This window comes from Sus scrofa, chromosome 8 (genome assembly GCF_054392235.1).
Source record: "Sus scrofa isolate SSC_HxYL_T2T_F1_AM1 chromosome 8, Sscrofa_HxYL_maternal_Yorkshire_Landrace_v2.0, whole genome shotgun sequence".
Taxonomy (NCBI): domain Eukaryota; kingdom Metazoa; phylum Chordata; class Mammalia; order Artiodactyla; family Suidae; genus Sus; species Sus scrofa.
In genome coordinates, this window is record NC_139390.1 from 74,399,741 (window position 1) to 74,416,532 (window position 16,792).

General features: G+C 42.0%; 1 protein-coding gene across 13 annotated transcripts in view; it reads left to right on the plus strand.

The window, feature by feature from the left end:
* SLC4A4 (solute carrier family 4 member 4) overlaps positions 1 to 16,792 on the plus strand; it is a 347,209-nt gene that overhangs the window by 162,674 nt on the left and 167,743 nt on the right. For 5 of the 13 annotated variants that reach the window (XM_084971070.1, XM_021100501.2, XM_084971071.1 and 2 more), the window contains exon 7: positions 7,304 to 7,399. In XM_084971070.1, the coding sequence (XP_084827196.1) occupies positions 7,304 to 7,399 (96 nt within the window). 13 annotated transcript variants of the gene reach the window in all.

Genomic DNA, 16,792 nt, shown 5'->3' on the forward strand with positions numbered 1-16,792 from the left:
GCTCAGATCTGGCATTGCTGTGGCTGTGGTGTAGGCAGGTGGCTACAACTCCGGTTTGACCCCTAGCCTGGGAACCTCCATATGCTGTGGGTGTGGCCCTAAAAAGGCCAAGAAAAAAAAAATCTTTTACCATTTAAATGAATACTTTTGATAGTATTGTCTAATCTTGAAAAAGATGACACTACCCAATTTAAGGACCAGAACAACTGGAACCTCAATTTAAGTACTCAGCTTTCCCTGCCTTTGTGGAAATTTGGGCAAAGCCATCATGAATTTGTTTCTGGCCTTTTCTTTACTTTGTATTTCCCCCCTAGACTATCATAAAAATCCTTGCCCTCTGTGGTCTGGAATACAGATGCCTTTACTGAGAAGTGACTTTGGTTATCCAGTTGGACCTAGGCTATGAATTTCATTTTGCCCAATGCAATTTTATGACCCCAATTTTCATTAGTTTTTTTAGTAAAAAGTTGGAAAGCTAATTTAGTACTCGGTTTCTATCTTTGTAAAAAAGAGATAATGAAAATTAAATGAGATAATAAATGTAAAATGTTTAGAATGGTAACTGTACATTGTAATCAGCAAATAATATTACATCATATGTAATAAGTTTAAGCACAATTAAGGAAGAAGAATCTCGCAGTGAGTAACAGTATTTTCTGGAGTGATATTTGCTCTGTAACTTACTCTGTGGGAAGAATCTCATGAATGGAGTGCTGATTTGTTTCCTCTGCTCTTGGGTAACTGATACCAATACCATTGCATTAGCAATGGGCGAGGAGGAAGCCCTTTCTGGTCATAGCCCACTTGCAGAATAGTCTGTCCCCATTCTCGATTTTCCTCTTTGCTGGCTAGCAGGTAAACCCTCAGCCACACTGAGAACCCAGCCGTAAGAAAGCAGGTGGAGGAGGATTTGGAAAATTGCAGTGGTAGCTCCAAGCCAGGGCAGCTACCTGCCACCTAGGCTAGGTCTCATGCTGCTTCCTCTACACTTCCTGGGGCATTCAGCCTCTTCTATAGTTATGGGGACCCAGGGCCTGCTCCTGACTGAACCTCTGAATTTTATCTCAATTCCACTTTTGTTGTTGTTCAGGTATGAGAAATGCAATCTACTTACTCCCACGGCTTATGGCCACCACTTACTGCCCCTCCCCCAGCCCTCTTTTCAGATATCTTCCAGGCAGGCTGCAAGCTTCCTCGCTCTTTCCAGTACCGCTGTTTCTGACATAAGTACACAATACCTTTAGGCAGTTTAAAAAGTGTAGTCTAGTGCTATTGCCTATAGTAACATTGATAGTGGTTAGCAACACAGAACAAGCAAGGAAAAGAAATGGATTTTTTTTTTTCGGTGAGTGAAAATTCTAGGTCCCACTGAAAGTGGGGGTAGCTAGGCTCTTGCTGCTCTTCACCTGATTGGAGGTTAGGCAAGTTCCAGCTACTTGGTTTGGGTATTAGATCAAGCTGCCCAGATCCTGGCATGAGGTGGATCTGGCTGGGACCACTGCCAGGTTTGCCAGCCTTCTCAATCCCAGTAGGCATTCTTAGCTTTCCTGTGGGTTTAGATCTCAGCTTATCCCACTTGTCTCTGGCTGGGTAATTCTCCTTTGCAGTTCCCCTTTCACCCCACACTCTTGAATTCAGACTTGCTCCCTGGCTCCCTAACTTCCTTCAAAGATTCTGTTCCAGAAGCAGGTCATCGTGCTGCTCCACTTCTGAGACTGGGTCAGCTGACAGGCCGACATCACCTTCCGAGGAGGGTCATCTTCCCAGGTGCCTTTCTGCATACAACCAGCTCTTCCCAACCTCAGCAGCACACATCCATCTATTTTGTGCATAACTCTTAATTCTCCATTTTATTTGCACAGCACAGGTGAATGTCCTGGCCAGAATTCAATGAATGCCCAAGCTCTTCTTAGCCTTAGATTAAATGAACTAATCCACAGAAAGTTTCTAGAAAAATGGCCAAATAAAAGAGTTCCTTATAATGAAATAACAGTAATCTTTCTTTCTCTCTTTTTGTCTGCACCCATGGCACGCAGAAGTTCCTGGGCCAGAAAGCTAAGCTGCACCTCAGCAGCGACCTGAGCCACAGCAGTGAGAATCCAGATCCTTAACTCACTGAGCCACCAGGGAACTCCAACAGTAGTATTTCTAATTCAAATGTCAGACACCATTCTCATTTTGGTTTTTTTTTTCCCCAGGCAGGTGACTGATGTGACTGATCTTCCAGATTTATAATGTTCATATCTTAAAAGGAACAATAACATGTTTTTCTCCAAGGTTCATATCCTGCCAGTATTTGTTAGTCTGGCCTGCTCTTTATGGCAGTGAAGAGTCAGGCTTACGAGATACAACACATGTGAGTTTTTAGGTTTTGATATTGACGGTCTGCTTTACAATCTTCTCCTTGAAGGCATGACACCCGTCTTTTTCAAAGGCTTCATTCTATTCCCATAGTGATGTTTAGTAGCAGGATGAGTTTGAGCAATTGACATCATCTCCTTCAGCCTCAGTTTCTAGATCTGTAAAATTAGGGTAGTAATGTTTTATTCTGTGTATTCAATCAGGAGTAAATGAGGTATCTTTGTGAGAAGTATTTAAAAATCGTAATGCGAGGAGTTCCCTGGTGGCTCAGTGGGTTAAGGATCTGGTGTTGTCTCTGCTGTGGCTCAGGTCTCTGCTGTGGTGCAGGTTCGATCTGTGGCCTGAGAACTTCCACATGCCGTGGGTATGGCCAAAAAAAAGGTCATGATGTGAGATGTCATTGTCAAGAATAGCTAATATTCAGAAATATTTTCAGATGAAAAGTTAGTGCCTCTCAAAGTTAAGACTGAAGACAGAGCTTCAATTCACCACCATTATTTTATATTCTCTTATTTTCTGTGTCCTTTTACCCCACCACTTCATATGAAAATGTTCAAACAGTGCCACTTTCATTGTCAACTTTACAGATGCCAAATAATACATAAGGATGTGCCACTCGTGGGCTTTATCATATTTTTCACTTAGAGTCGAAAGATCAATTAGTATGTCTCAGCAATGACAGTTCTTAGTTATCAATCAGTAATATATGTAGAGCAGAATGTTACCATGAAATAAACACATGTAAATGTTTTGCTAATTGCTGGTCTGTTTTATATAACCAGGGTCTAATGACGGAGTAGAGGAATGGAAATGATTTTTTCCTTGTCCTGTCTTACCACACATGCACATTCTCTTCTCCATTTCCTTCTTTCTTTGGAAAAGAGCCTTTAACTGATTATCTGCTGCCAACCAGGAGTAAATCTTCCAAGACCTGAGATCCTTGCTACAGTTGCCCTTTGGAAGTCTCGCTTTCCCCAGCCTCGGCTTGCTCTGCAGGCAGAGGGGAGAGAACATCCTACTCCCTGCCCTGGTCTCTGTGAAAGAGAGATGAGAGGAGAGGGGAGCTCTGGACAATGTGAGGAAAGGAGGGAAGGCCAAATAGAGAAATGAGATGGGAGCATGTGGACTCTTTACCGTGTCTCCTGAGAAGAAAAAAGGGGGAAATCAAAGTTTTCTGAGAATGACTAAGCATGGCTCATTTTACTCAAACCCTGTATCAATATAAATATGAAGGGGGAAGAAGATTTTTTTTCACATTTGTGCACCTGATTTCTTTAAAAAAAAATCACATTTTGAAATTAAAGTTGCATGAAATTAGGTCCAGGTTGCTGTCTTTCATGTTTTCCGACACCCTTCAGGATGTTGAACAAAGGAAACACCGTTTCATCAAGGATAGTAGTAATAGCAACACCACTAATACCTCCCGTTAATTGAGCACCTGCTATACACCAGGCGTTGTTCTCTGGAGTGTTTCTAATGCATATCTTACTATCTCCATATGTAGATGAAAAACCTGAAGCTCAGAACTTGCCTGGGCTTTAAAAAATGGAGGAACCTAGTGTCCTTGATAACAGTATTCTAATTCCACTGCAATGGCAATGAGCTTCCTCAGCCATAACTTATTTCTCACACACCAGTGAGTCCAGGGCTCTTATTTTGTGTCACCTGTGATGTTGAAGGTCTCTGAGGTCACTCTGTCTGGGCAGGACTCTATGCCAAACATGGCAGGTGGAGATCTTTACTGGCTTTCCAAATGGAGATGTCTAGGCAGCATGTCTCCTGTTGACAGGTGAAATAATGCTAAACTCCTGAGTTAAATTCCTTGAGTCAATAACAGTGTGGAATGCATAGTAGGTTCTGAATAATGATTTGAGCGTACAGCATTGCAATCCTGAAAGAGTCTTAAAATTTTAACATGAGTGAATTTATTTTCTTAACAGGATTGTTAAAAAAACATTTTGATAGAGAGGGCCTTTTTGCCTTTTTTTTTTTTTTTTTTGCATGATTCAAGTAGGGACACCCTTACTGAAACAGATTTAGGATTTAGGATTGATGGTTTTGGACAAGTTGCTTCTCAAGGGAAAGATGAAGCATTACCAAAAAAAAAAAAAAAAAACCCTCTTCACAACACCTTCTCCAATCAAGATATTGGAAACCATCACTCAAAAATTTTTAGAGCCACATCTTTCCTCATCAAGTCACAGTCATATAAACCAGTTTCTATCTTCTTTATGCCTGAAGTCAGGCAAAAGTGATTTAAAACAACAGTGATACAGTAGCAAAGCTAAGGTTTCCCCCCTTTACTTTCTTTTTAGGGCTCACCTGCAGCATATAGAAGTTCCCAGGCTAGGGGTCAGATTGGAGCTGCAGCTGCTGGCCTATACCATAGTCGTAGCCATGCCAGCTCTGAGCTGAGTCTGCAACCTGCACTGCAGTTCGCAGCAGCACCTGATCCTTAACCCACTAAGCAAGGCCAGGGATCAAACCACATCCTCATGAGTACTAGTTGGGTTCTTAACCCACTGAGCCACAATGTGAACCCCCTAAATTGTTTATTTTGTAGCTTAAGTGTAGAAGAGGTATAATGAAAACATTGTTTGGGAAAGACTTACATAATATATCATTACCATGCTTGCTACAATCACAGAAAGTTTGGCTTCACACTTTAGGAATAACTTTTCAATATTTTATCTTTGGAATACATTTGTGAATAGAAGAAAAGCAACGTGAAAGGGTTACAGAGTTTGTATCTCTTCCTGCGCAGAAGTACACAGAGGGTCTAGAAAATCAAAATGTTGGAATTTGCCAATATAAGTAATGAATGCTGTGAGCCTCCCAGTTTCCATGCGGGTAAGCAGCCAGATGGCTCCAATCAGCTTTCCTAAAACACAGGTGCTGAGTCTCTATGGGCAGTTTTGTTTTCATGCCTGTCTTTGGAGCCAGGTTCTTTGCTGGTGTGGGCCAGGCTCCTCCGTTCCGCTGTCCCCGCGATGGTCCAGCTGAGTAGCCCTGGAAGCTATACATGCGAAAAGGAGTTCCCAGCTTGAGTTCCCAACAAATACCAAACTGACACAATGAGGGGAGCAGAGGAGGGAGAAGCTATTGGGGAAAGTTAGTCATTAGCACCCAAATTTTGGAGCAGCTGCTGACTGCTTGTGCTCATTTTAGGAGCCAGCCATGGGTCAGTGATAACTTGTGGCTAACTCTGTACTGGTCAGCAGCCGAAGAATGTGATTGCTCTTTTGAGTTGACTTTGCATCCTTAGCCTCTGTCTGTTCTCAATGATGTGGAGTTTTAGTTGGTCCTTTCTTGGGCCTGGATCAATGGCTGCCAGTTGTCCAGCTTCTTCCCTTTGCTTTCGCTAAGTCTGTAGAAATATTGGGTCGCTAAGCAGGTCACTCAGTTGTCAAAAGAAATAGGAGGTGAAGGTTGGCCAGTACGATAATCTATATTTCTAAATGCCTCCCTCTTAACAAAAGCAATTTGGGAATAATCTCAACTGGTTCATTTCCCTTTTTCATTTTTCTTAGTGCAATAAAAACTTGCAAAGAGGTTCAATTATGGGAAACAATTAAAAATTCAGATGGCAAAGAAAAGACATCAGATTTGCCTCAAACAGGTGCTGGCACAGATGGCCTTGCTCACAAGTCCTGGCTTTATTTACAGCTTTTAAACATAGGCAGATAAATTGACAAAAATGTTTCTAGATTTTATAATGCGCTGAATGCCCAATTTTGGCCATACGCTTACAGTAATTTGTAAAGGATTCAATTTAGAGTTTGACCTCCCCAGTCACCAATAGCCTTAAGAGGACTATTTATCTGCCCTGTCATTTGCACACTTGTGTGAATAGATTATCTCATTTTTGCCTTGGTTGGATATGCTTTGTTGCTTTGATCATTTAATGACTGTATTATTAAGGGAGAAGAACTCTTTCAAGTCAAATTGTATGTAGTCTGATGGTTCGTTATTCCCAACCTAATTGTTGTTCCTTGAAGGATAATTACGCTGCCTGTTTCTTACTAGGAGTAAGGAGTTTGGGGAGACTAGCAAAACAGATGACATGAAACCCAAATGGAACTCTCTTCAGGCTGAAGCTGATGGTGCTCTCCAGTTGATTAAAAAATATTCAGAGGAACCATACAATATACTTAGCCTACATCATTATTCTGTCTTTGATGTGGTCTAAGATTTGGTACGTGTGTACCCATATTAAAATTATTAAAATTGTAGTAAGATTAAGTATTAAAGGGCACCAGAACATGAGGACTAATACGCATTTCTAAGCTGGTTCGTATTAAGGTATTGATTTATCTCTATTCCAATCACATGTTTCTGAAGGGCTAAAAAAAAAAGGAGGTAAAGGAACTTGAAAGCCAGTTCTATATTCGTCAAAGAAAAATATGTCAGAAGTCAAAGTGTGAAATGTTGCTTTCTGCTCTGTGTACAAGATGCATAAAAGGGTCTGCTGGGTAGATGACAAGAAAGTGCCTTACTTATATAACAGCCTGCTCCCTGTGTTTTACAAAAGTGTGTGTAACTTCCCTCTGTGTGTCCTTATGTGGTGCAAGATTATTAACAGTCTTGATCTTACATCTTGAGATGAGTGTTCATGATGTAAATCTTTCTTCTGGACACAGTTCATGTTTTGTGTACAAGAACTTCAGGGCAGATCATCCACTGGTACTTGGGCAACTCTGATGATTGAATGTCATTTTTTTTTTAGGCTTTGAAATTCTGCTTGGGGATTTGTTCCATCTAAGGATGCAGGGTCCTGGGAGGGGGTGTGTGTCGATGTAATATGTCATTGTTCTCCTTTAACCCACCTGTGTGATTTGCTTTAGTATTTTTTTTCTTCTTAATTAATGCTTCCATCCTCATCCTTGCTGTGGCTGCTCATGTGTCCTCCTCCTCCTCCTGTCTTCTGCTTCTGACACTAAAGCCCGCAGCCCGCTTGAGAACTCAGTGCCCTGCCTAGCAACCCGCACCTTGGACGACGAACCCCGAGTGCGTCGCGCTCCCAGCGTGGGATGGCTGAGTAAGTCAGTGACCGGGAAGGGCAAGGACGGTGGCGGTGGTGGGCGTGGGAGGGCACGAAGATGGGGTCCGCGGTTACGGAGTGGAAGGTGTCCGCAAGGTGCCTGCGAGGGTGAGGCTCGCAGATTCCTAAACACAGTTGCGGGTTCATTTCTTCTCTTGGCAAAGAGGACGGAAATAATGTATTCTCGGGGTGATCTGCCATCCTGCCTTCAAGCTGAGTCCCTTGGAAGACGATGGAAAGAGTTGGAGACTAAGGGTTGGGCTTGGCACTGGCGCTGCTCCCTCGGTGGAACACCTCATCGGAACTGCAGTTTCCGCATGGGGTTAATGATGCGGGATCTTCTTACCGCAGAGGATCCTGAGGAAGATCTCTTGAAGATGAGATCTCCGAATGTGGTTTGAAAGTATTCAAAGGCTGGGTGAGAGGGAAAGCCTACTAAGTTAGTGGTCTGAAAACCCCCAAATACCGGTGAAGTGCCAGAAAGGCAGTAGGTGCTACAACAAAAACATAGCATAAGATCGCATCTTTATTTTTTTAAACAAAGTTCTGTTAAAGAGACTCTATATATGTATATACCTAAAACCAAAAGAGAAATGAACATGTACCAAAAGCCACATGAACTTTCTCCTAAGATTTCCAGATTTGATTGTATGTGATACAAATTTCTTTCAGTTTTGAAGAAGCCTAATCATGGTGACATCGTTAGGCACTTAACAGTTTATCATTACCTTTCTAAAAATTAATCCGTTGATTAATTTTTTAACTCTTCTAGCATAAGGAAATTTTCGTTCCCTGGGAAGATGTCTTTCTCACATGACTTAGTGGGGACAGCTTTACTTCATTCTCAAATAGTGTTTCTTGTGCCACATTCTTCCAGGGCTTTTATAAATCTGATCTTTTTAGAAACTACAGTAATGTTCTCCATGTCCCATGGAGATAGACATGTATGTGCTGTCCTTTACTGCATGCCAGGCACTGAACTAGGCCGTGGGTATTTAGAGATGAACGATCAGGTCCCTGCCCTCAGCAGAGCTGCCTTTCTAATGAAGAAGGCAGGGCACAATGGATAGTTGTATAAAAGGCTAAGTAAAATGACTGAAATTACACACACACACACACACACACACACACACACACACACACGGTTATGGGAGCATCTGGTTGGCCTGGGAGTTGTGATGGTAGAAGCAGCTTTTGGAGATTATTATTATGGTTTTTGGCTAAATCTTAAAGGAAAAGAGAAATTTGGTGGTAGGAGAATTGGGGAGAAGGGCCTTTATTGAACTATTAACTTTGTAATTATTTCTGCTATACCGTAGGCTTAAGAAGCATACATAATAATTTTGTCTTGAATAATAGTGAGTTGCAAACGTTAATTCTTTTTTTTTTTTTTTTGGTACAAACCCTGAGCTAAGTACTTTATGTGCTACCATTTAATTTTCTGAACAATCCTGTGAGATGGCTATTGTTATCCACATTTTACCAATGAAGAAGTGGTGCTTATAGAATTTTAATAACTTGCCCCAGTACAGATCATTAAGTGTCTTGAGCAGTACTTGGAACTTCACCATGTAGTAGTTTCATCTATAATTTTGATGTGTGGTGTCTTATTGAAGTTAAAGTATAGGGAACTCACATGGTTAGATTGGCAGAAAGATCTACTGACCCTGCAACGAACCTTTAGCACTCATGTGATTTTTCTCTGCAAGAATCATGCATTTCTTCTGGTCAACTTTTTTTCTCAGTGATGTCTCTTGGGGAAAAAATAAATTCAGGTACAAAGTTTAGTCCTTAGAGTTTGGAATCAGGCAGAACTGGGTTTGAATCAAGCGCCTACCACTTGTCGGCCTCCTGACTTTGGGCAAGTTACTTCTCTACAGTAAATTTGGATTTCTCGACCATAAAACTGGGTTAATTTTACAACATCGGATTGTTGTGCAAATTAAATTAGAAATATGTAAAGGGTTTAGCATATTGCTCAGCACTCAATAAATCTAGCATTTACTATTATTAGCAAAGTGCTTATAGGAATTGTTCAAGAAACTGTAGCTGTTCCTATCTTTTTTTTTTTTTTTTTAAATGGCTGCACTTGCAGCACATGAAAGTTCCCATGCTAGGGTGGAATCAGAGCTGCAGCTGCCGGCCTACACCACAGCCACAGCAGTGCCAGATCCGAGCTGTGTCTGTGACCAATACCATAGCTCGTGGCAATACCAGATCCTTAACCCGCTCAGAGGGGCTAGGGATCGAACCCTCATCCTCATGGATACTAGTTGGGTTCATTACTGCTGAGCCACAATAGGAGCTCCTCTCATCCTTTAAAGTTTTAATTATTTCAGGTCAGACATCTAGACATTGATAGACTGCTGTGGATAAAGTATCAAGACAATTGACCAAAACATTCAGTTTGTTCACATTATGGAAATATGGCAGCTATTTGGAAATTAACTTAAGATGACATCCTGGGCCAATCCTGAGAAAACACATTTTAGTCAGGAGAGCAGATTCTTCTCATTAGCTATTTATATGCTATATTCTCTCCCTAAACAGACAGCTTTGATATATAATTTCAATCACCTCCCCCAGGGCTCCCTATTACCTCCCACATCAGTTCGATTAATATACACACATAAAATAATGAAGATGTGCAAAGTGGTGTTAAATCCTGCTGGTCCTGCCTCCCTGTTCAGCCTCATTTTCATCTCTTCTCCGTATGCAGCTCTAGTCGCCTCAGCTTGTCCTTTTTCCTTTGCCTTGCGTCATGGTGAGCCCCACTCTGGGCCCTGCTTGATCCCTTCTGCCCTTCAAGATCCCCTTGTCAAGGATGCCTCTCCAAAACCAGTCAGTAGGGCCTGAAGGAAGTTTCATTCCTTTATAAAATCCTTCTTGTAAACACAAAAGACCTTTTCAGGAAAACTTGACAGTTCCTGTTGTCTGTGCCTCACAAATGAGGACTTCCTATGCATCGTTGGATGTCACCTTCTGACGACGTTTCATTATTGCTATTTTTTTCATTTCAACGATATCAAAAAGCTCCTTTAGGCCAGGGACTGGATCTCGTGCAGTGGAGGCACATGTAACATTGGAGTTGTACAGTAAATATTTATTAATCCCTGATGTTCCATCATTTCATTAAAAGCAAGCCACAGTCCAGTTTGCATTAGGGTCCATCTTAGCCACTGTAATCTGTTTTTTTTTGTTGTTGTTTTTTTTTACTTAAAAAAATATTTATTGAAGTATGGTTGATTTACAATGTTGTGATAATTTCTGCTGTACAGCAAAGTGATTCAGTCATACTTGAGAATTATGATAAATCCAGTTTCCTATGCCCTATGAGCCACTGTAATCTGTTAACCACAAGTCAATATTGTTGACCAGCAAAGATTATTTCCCCATATTTCTTCTCATCTCAGTCTGACAGATTTTGTTATTAGTTTCTTCTAATAGTTCATGTGGAATTACTTTTCAAAAACACCCTCCAAAATATGACCTAAAAAAGAGATTTGTGAACAAGGTTCCTTTAATTTAATCTTTTGGTATTCTTAGCAAGATATTTAATCTTTTGGTATTCTTAGCAAGATATTTGGTATTCTTAACAAGGTTCCTTTAATTTAATCTTTTGGTATTCTTAGCAAGGTTTAGTGGAAGGTGAAGTAACGAACTGCCTTAAAAAACTACATTTAAAGGTAGTTGCTCAGGAGAGTACGCGCTCATCATTTTTACATTGCGTGCTTCTTATCTTAGTTGTCACCTGAGGCAGATGTGAGCTTACAGCTCTTATCCATTTCAACTGCTGCGAGGGTATTGAATTAGAAGTTGGAACTGAGCCAAAAATGATTTCCTCTTACAGATCTCACTGGCAGGTCTAAAACCAGCCGGGGCCACTGAGAACAAAAGAGAGAAGCTTTTACCTCTGCTTTTCAGGACAAGTTAATACCCACCTGAATGCCTGGCCATTATTAGCATGGAGGTGCATACCCTGTCTTGGTAAATCCAGAATGGCTCTTCACTCTGAGCACTTAGCTGTGCGGTCGGGATGATGTCTCACAGCCCACATCCTCCAGGCCCTTAGAAAATACTTGTGTCCTTTAGCTGTTACTGGCAGTTGATAGCAGCTGCTTTAGACTCTTAGGTAGGAACTTCAAAGAAGAAAATGAGGTTTAGGGTTTTTTCCTGCCATCTTCTGCAACATTTCAGGATCTGTCTTCACTTGGTAGTAGTGTCTTTCTGTCTCAGTTGTAAATCTAGCAGGCAGGGATTTCCCCCCCCAGTCCAGTTCAGGGTTTTGTTTTGTAGGTATTTATCCAGTGTTTGTTGATGTGATTATTATCCTAAGTATTGAATGTTAGATAATACTGTTGTTTTAATTTTTATTTATCGGCTGCGCCTGCAGCATGTGGACATTCCTGGGGCAGGGATTGAACCCATGCTACAGTAGTGACCTGAGCTTACTGCAGTGACCATGTTGGATCCTTAACCCACTGTGCCACAAGGGAACTCCCAATACTGTTATTTTCAAATAAAACCACAGTGGCATAATTTTGTAGTCTTGTTTCAGCTTACAACTAGGTTACACAGTTAACATTAGAATTTAACAGTGGTGTCTTGGGAGCGCTGGGACTCAGGTTCGATCCTCGGCCTGGCACAGTGGGCTTAGGTCAAAATTGCAGCTTGGATCTGACCTCTGGCCCAGGAGCTCCACATGCTGTGGGGTGGCCAAAAAAGAAAAAAAGGGGAAAAAAAAAGTATTTAAAGAACTGAAATGTAAGTGAGACTCTTTTGCTTTAGGAAAAAAAATATATATATACACACACACACACACATATATATACATATATATATAAAATTATATATATTTGCTTTTTTTCTGGAAATAAGCAATTCAAAATCTTTCAGGTGTTGGAAAGTTTACTGACTACATAAAAATTAGAATTTTCTCTGGCTCAAGGGTTGTCTTAAAATGTTCTGAAACTTCTGTAGGAAAGTGGTAAACCCAGAGAGTTGACGTTAACAAGTTCAAGTCAAACAGATGTTCCCGTGTCCTTCCTCTTCTAGTTCCAGAGTCCCATTGGAGAGAGAGATGAGGGGAGTTCATGGCCAATGACAGCCTGAGAGAGGCAGTGGTGAGGGCCCTGGGAAGAGGATGAGGATGGACCTATTGGTCTACAGAGGGGAACACATTAGCATAACTATACTCCCTACAAATGCTTAGTAGAAGAATGGACAGTGGGGCATAAAAGGAAAATTGGAGAAAATAATTCTTCTGAGCAGAGGAAGATTCTTCAATGGGCCATAAAGTGTGGGTTGTCCTTCTCTACATGGAGAGTGTAGTACAAGTAGAACGAGACGTTGAAAAGTGACACTAGGCTGAGAGAAAAAGTGTGATAGCAACGAGGTTGTTGGGATAGAGAAGAGTTGGTGTGAGGTAAAGTCCCTCGACACATTTAATTCACAGAGAGGGCATGAGACCAGAACATCAAGGTGGTGAGATCACTGAGCTGTCCTGTGGAAGGCCTGTGAACGTTGTTTAGCCTGGAGGTAGTGTGGTCAGCACTGTTTAATAGGGAAATGACTGCCAGGGGGCTTTGAGTGGAGGAGGAGGGGCAAAGGCTGCAGGTAGGGAGAGGGTTAGGAGATGAGTTGGGGAGAATGTGGAACTGGGCTAGGATGGTGGGCGTGGGAATGAAAAGGAGGGGACATGGCAAGATCTGTTGTATAGGTGGCATCTGCGGGACGTGGCACTGGCTGCATGTCGGGGGTGGGGGGTGGGAAGAGAAAGGAATCCAGGATGCCTCGGGTTTTGAGCTTGCCGTCAGGGAGATGCTAGGAAACCGGTCACTGCAAAGGGTGATGGGTTTTATAGAAACAAGGCAGTTCTGATTTCTGATGCCTGCCGTGACCATCTCTGAAGATGCACTTTGTTAGGAGATTTTTAGGTTATTCGTCACGGGCCCAGGCCCTTTGAGGATTCTGCTTTGTTATCACATTCTCCCCTTAGTTTGGAAGATCCATTTAAACTTGCCTTTGGGATGCAGAATAACCACCCCATCACAGCCCTCTTAGCCAGCTAGTGAATATAGAGCATTTTCATTTTGGTCCCAAGCATTTCATCTTCCATCTCTCTGTTCAAGACGTGGGCTTGTTCTGGATGGGGATATTATTTGGGTCATTTATTGTACCATTCTCACAAGGGCAAAAAGGAAATCCAAGTATAACTTGCCAGATTCTCTCACTGTAGCTTTTCATAGTCACAATTTTCCAAAGACTTTCAGCAACGTGACATCTACCTTCAGACTTTTTTGTTAACAGTTAAGACATTCGGAAAACTTATGTGGTATCCAAGAATAAATTATAGCATTCTTCGAATACAGACAGTCCTAGCCACTTTTAAAAAGGGGTGTTACTTACTATTTATCCTAAGCCTCTAAAAGAGGGCTCATTAGTGATTTCATTGATACCTAATATTGTATGTACAATGGGCCAAAGTATATGCTAACTCCAGAAGTTATTAATGGAAAGAATCAAGGTGGAGAAAGAACAAAAACCTAGAAATTCTGTTGTATTTCAGAGTACAGGGGACTTGGAGGAGATTTTAAGAGGCACAGATTTTGAAAAACTTTGACCATCTGCTGGAATTATAAAATAGGGCCCCCCCCACCCCAAGAAGGAGAACTTGAGACTTTTGAGCATTCAAGCGTGTGCTTGGCAAAATGGTGTTAAATAGAGTATGTTCACAGCCAAACACGTCTTCTCATCACCAAATCTGTCCCTTTTCCTGACCTTTTTGTGTTTCACCATCTTTCTTTCTTCTTTAAGACTTGAAACCTTAGAGTCATCTTTGATAATGCATTTTCCCTTCCCCTCCACCGGCTGTGAAGGGCTACATCTGTTAAATGCTACCTCTGTAATGTTGCCTGCTGTCTCCTTTCTGGTCTTATTGTCATTGCTTTGCTCCAGGTCCTTAGTTCCTCTTGCTTGGCCTGTTATCAGGGGTCATTGCTTATAGCTGGGCATATGCAAATGCATCCTACACTTTGCCTTCCCGTTAATCTTATCCTGCCTGTCTGATGTCCTCATGTAGGGCAGTGGTCAGTGGCACCTCAGTGCATCTCAGACCACATCCCAACCCCTGGGCCTGGCATCCAAGACCCACTGCTCAGTGACCTGAAGTTCAGTAAGCAGCATCGTGTGCTATTGTATTTCCCTTTACCTACACTACATTTCAGAAGATATTCGCTGAAGGCACTTGAATTTGCGGAGTTCTTCCCTCTGTTAGTGTCTTTGCCCTGAACATTCTCTCCACTTGGAATATTCCCCTTCCTCCTCTGTCTTTCTTTCCAAATTCTGCTGGTCATTAAAGGCCCACATTCTCCTGGAAACCTTCTCAATTTGAGGTGCCCTCTACTGACCTTGAACTCTGAGGGCACCCTTTTTGATCATCCTTCCATGATGTTTCTCTTATTCTGCTTTGTGTTGTAGTGTGTGGGTACACATCTTATTGCCTCTACCAGCTCTATATGTCTTCAATAGGACCATGTCTAACTGATTTAGGCATCCTCCATGGCAGGGCTAGACAGTTATGCACCAGTGGACCAAATCTGATGCGCCACCTAGTTTTGTAAATAAAATGTTATTGGAACACAGCCATGCTCATTTGTTTATATAATTGTCTATGGTTGCTTTCGTGCTGTGGTGGTGGCGTTGAATAGGTGCAGCACAGAGCGTATGGCCCACAAAGCCTAAAATATTTACGATCTGCTCCTTTATAGAAGGTTCTCTGACTGATTGGACCACAGAACTGGTTCTCAAAGTGGGCACTGTAGTAGTTCTCATACTACTGCATGTTTAATGTGGACCTACAGGGAGCTGTGCTCATTGTCCTTAGACAGGATCCAGGCTAACGGAAGCCTTGTCTCGGTTCTTGTTTCCACCATCACTGTAACATGGGGAAGCGTTATGGTGACTCATTGGCTGCCTCCATAACTTCTTTCCAACAATGATATGTTACTTTCACTCGTAATTCATTTGCCAAAGTGAGTCATGTGTCCACACCCACTTCAAGGAATTGCTCTCCTACCATGTGCCCAGAGGGTGGAGATTCTGAAATATTGGGTGGATAGTTACGACTCCCACCCAGTTATAACTGAAATTGTAGCCGTGACTTTGGAGTTGCCCTTCTGGGCAATGCTGAGAGCAGTGTGAAGCTATTCAAGGCCAGTGTGCTGAAAATATTCTCCTCTCTCACCCTCTCCTAAGTGGAGGAAGAAAGCTTTTCTCATATGGAGGGAGGACTGGGGTTACCAGTTCGAGGTCTACCAAAGAAGCGCCAGCACTGTGGTTTTACGGAAGACTTCTGAGGCAGCCTAGGTTAATTTGACACTGATGAAGAGTCTTTCATGCAGATATACAGTAAACCACTCTTATTAGGCCAAACAATGTCTGGATTTATTTCTTGGAGACCACTGAAGATCTCACTACTTGAATTAGTATGTCTGTACACATGTGACTAAGAGAGACTGGAGGAAAAGCAAATATAATATTCCAACTGCAGATATCAATTTCAAAGTTAATAATGAAATTTCTTCTTGGCAGCAAGCAGTAGAATTTTACTTTGATGAAAATTACTGGCAGAATCTTTGGAAATAATGACTTTTTTTTTTCTGTAGTAAACTGAATGTTTATGGTGTGTAGAGTTGTCCTGGTAATTCAGATGCCAATTCTACTCCTCCAGATGTGCCGTCTTCCACCTCAGTAGCCTCATCCATCCCTTCTGAGACCAGAAGCCCCTATCATCTCTTCCTCCTCCTGGTCCTCCACCCTCCAGCCCCTTCCCTCCTGCTCCTTCCTGCCTTTCCCTGACTCTCCATCACAACTGCTCCATTTTGGATCCTCAGTATCTCTTGAATGAACCATTTCACTATCTTGTGTAGATTGGGGTTCTTTTGGAAAAAACTCTGATTTGTTTCTTTCTCGGGGGCTCCTGCATGCCTGACACACAGACCCTTTGTGAGTGTTATTTGTTGCTTAATTGAACACTTAACCTGAAAATTTGGAAATGGGAGGAGAGGCTGAAAAGGGAGGTAATATGCAACCCTGGAGCGGCCACGATGGAATATATGAGCTCATAGTCGTTACCTCAGACGCACCTGCCTCACTGGCGTGGGAAGCTCTGCTGTCTTTCTCTGGCTCCTAATAGCAGTGGACTTTGAGAATTGGATTCCTTCCATTTCTAGCTGACTAGATCATTCTATCCATAGTTGAGATAGGCAGCTACTCGCCGCTATCATGTATTCAACAAAATGCCATCCCGTTTAATCCCCACAAAACATTCTGTGAAGTAGGCATGGCTGACCCCTTGTTATAGACGAAATCACGAAGTGAGCGAAGTAC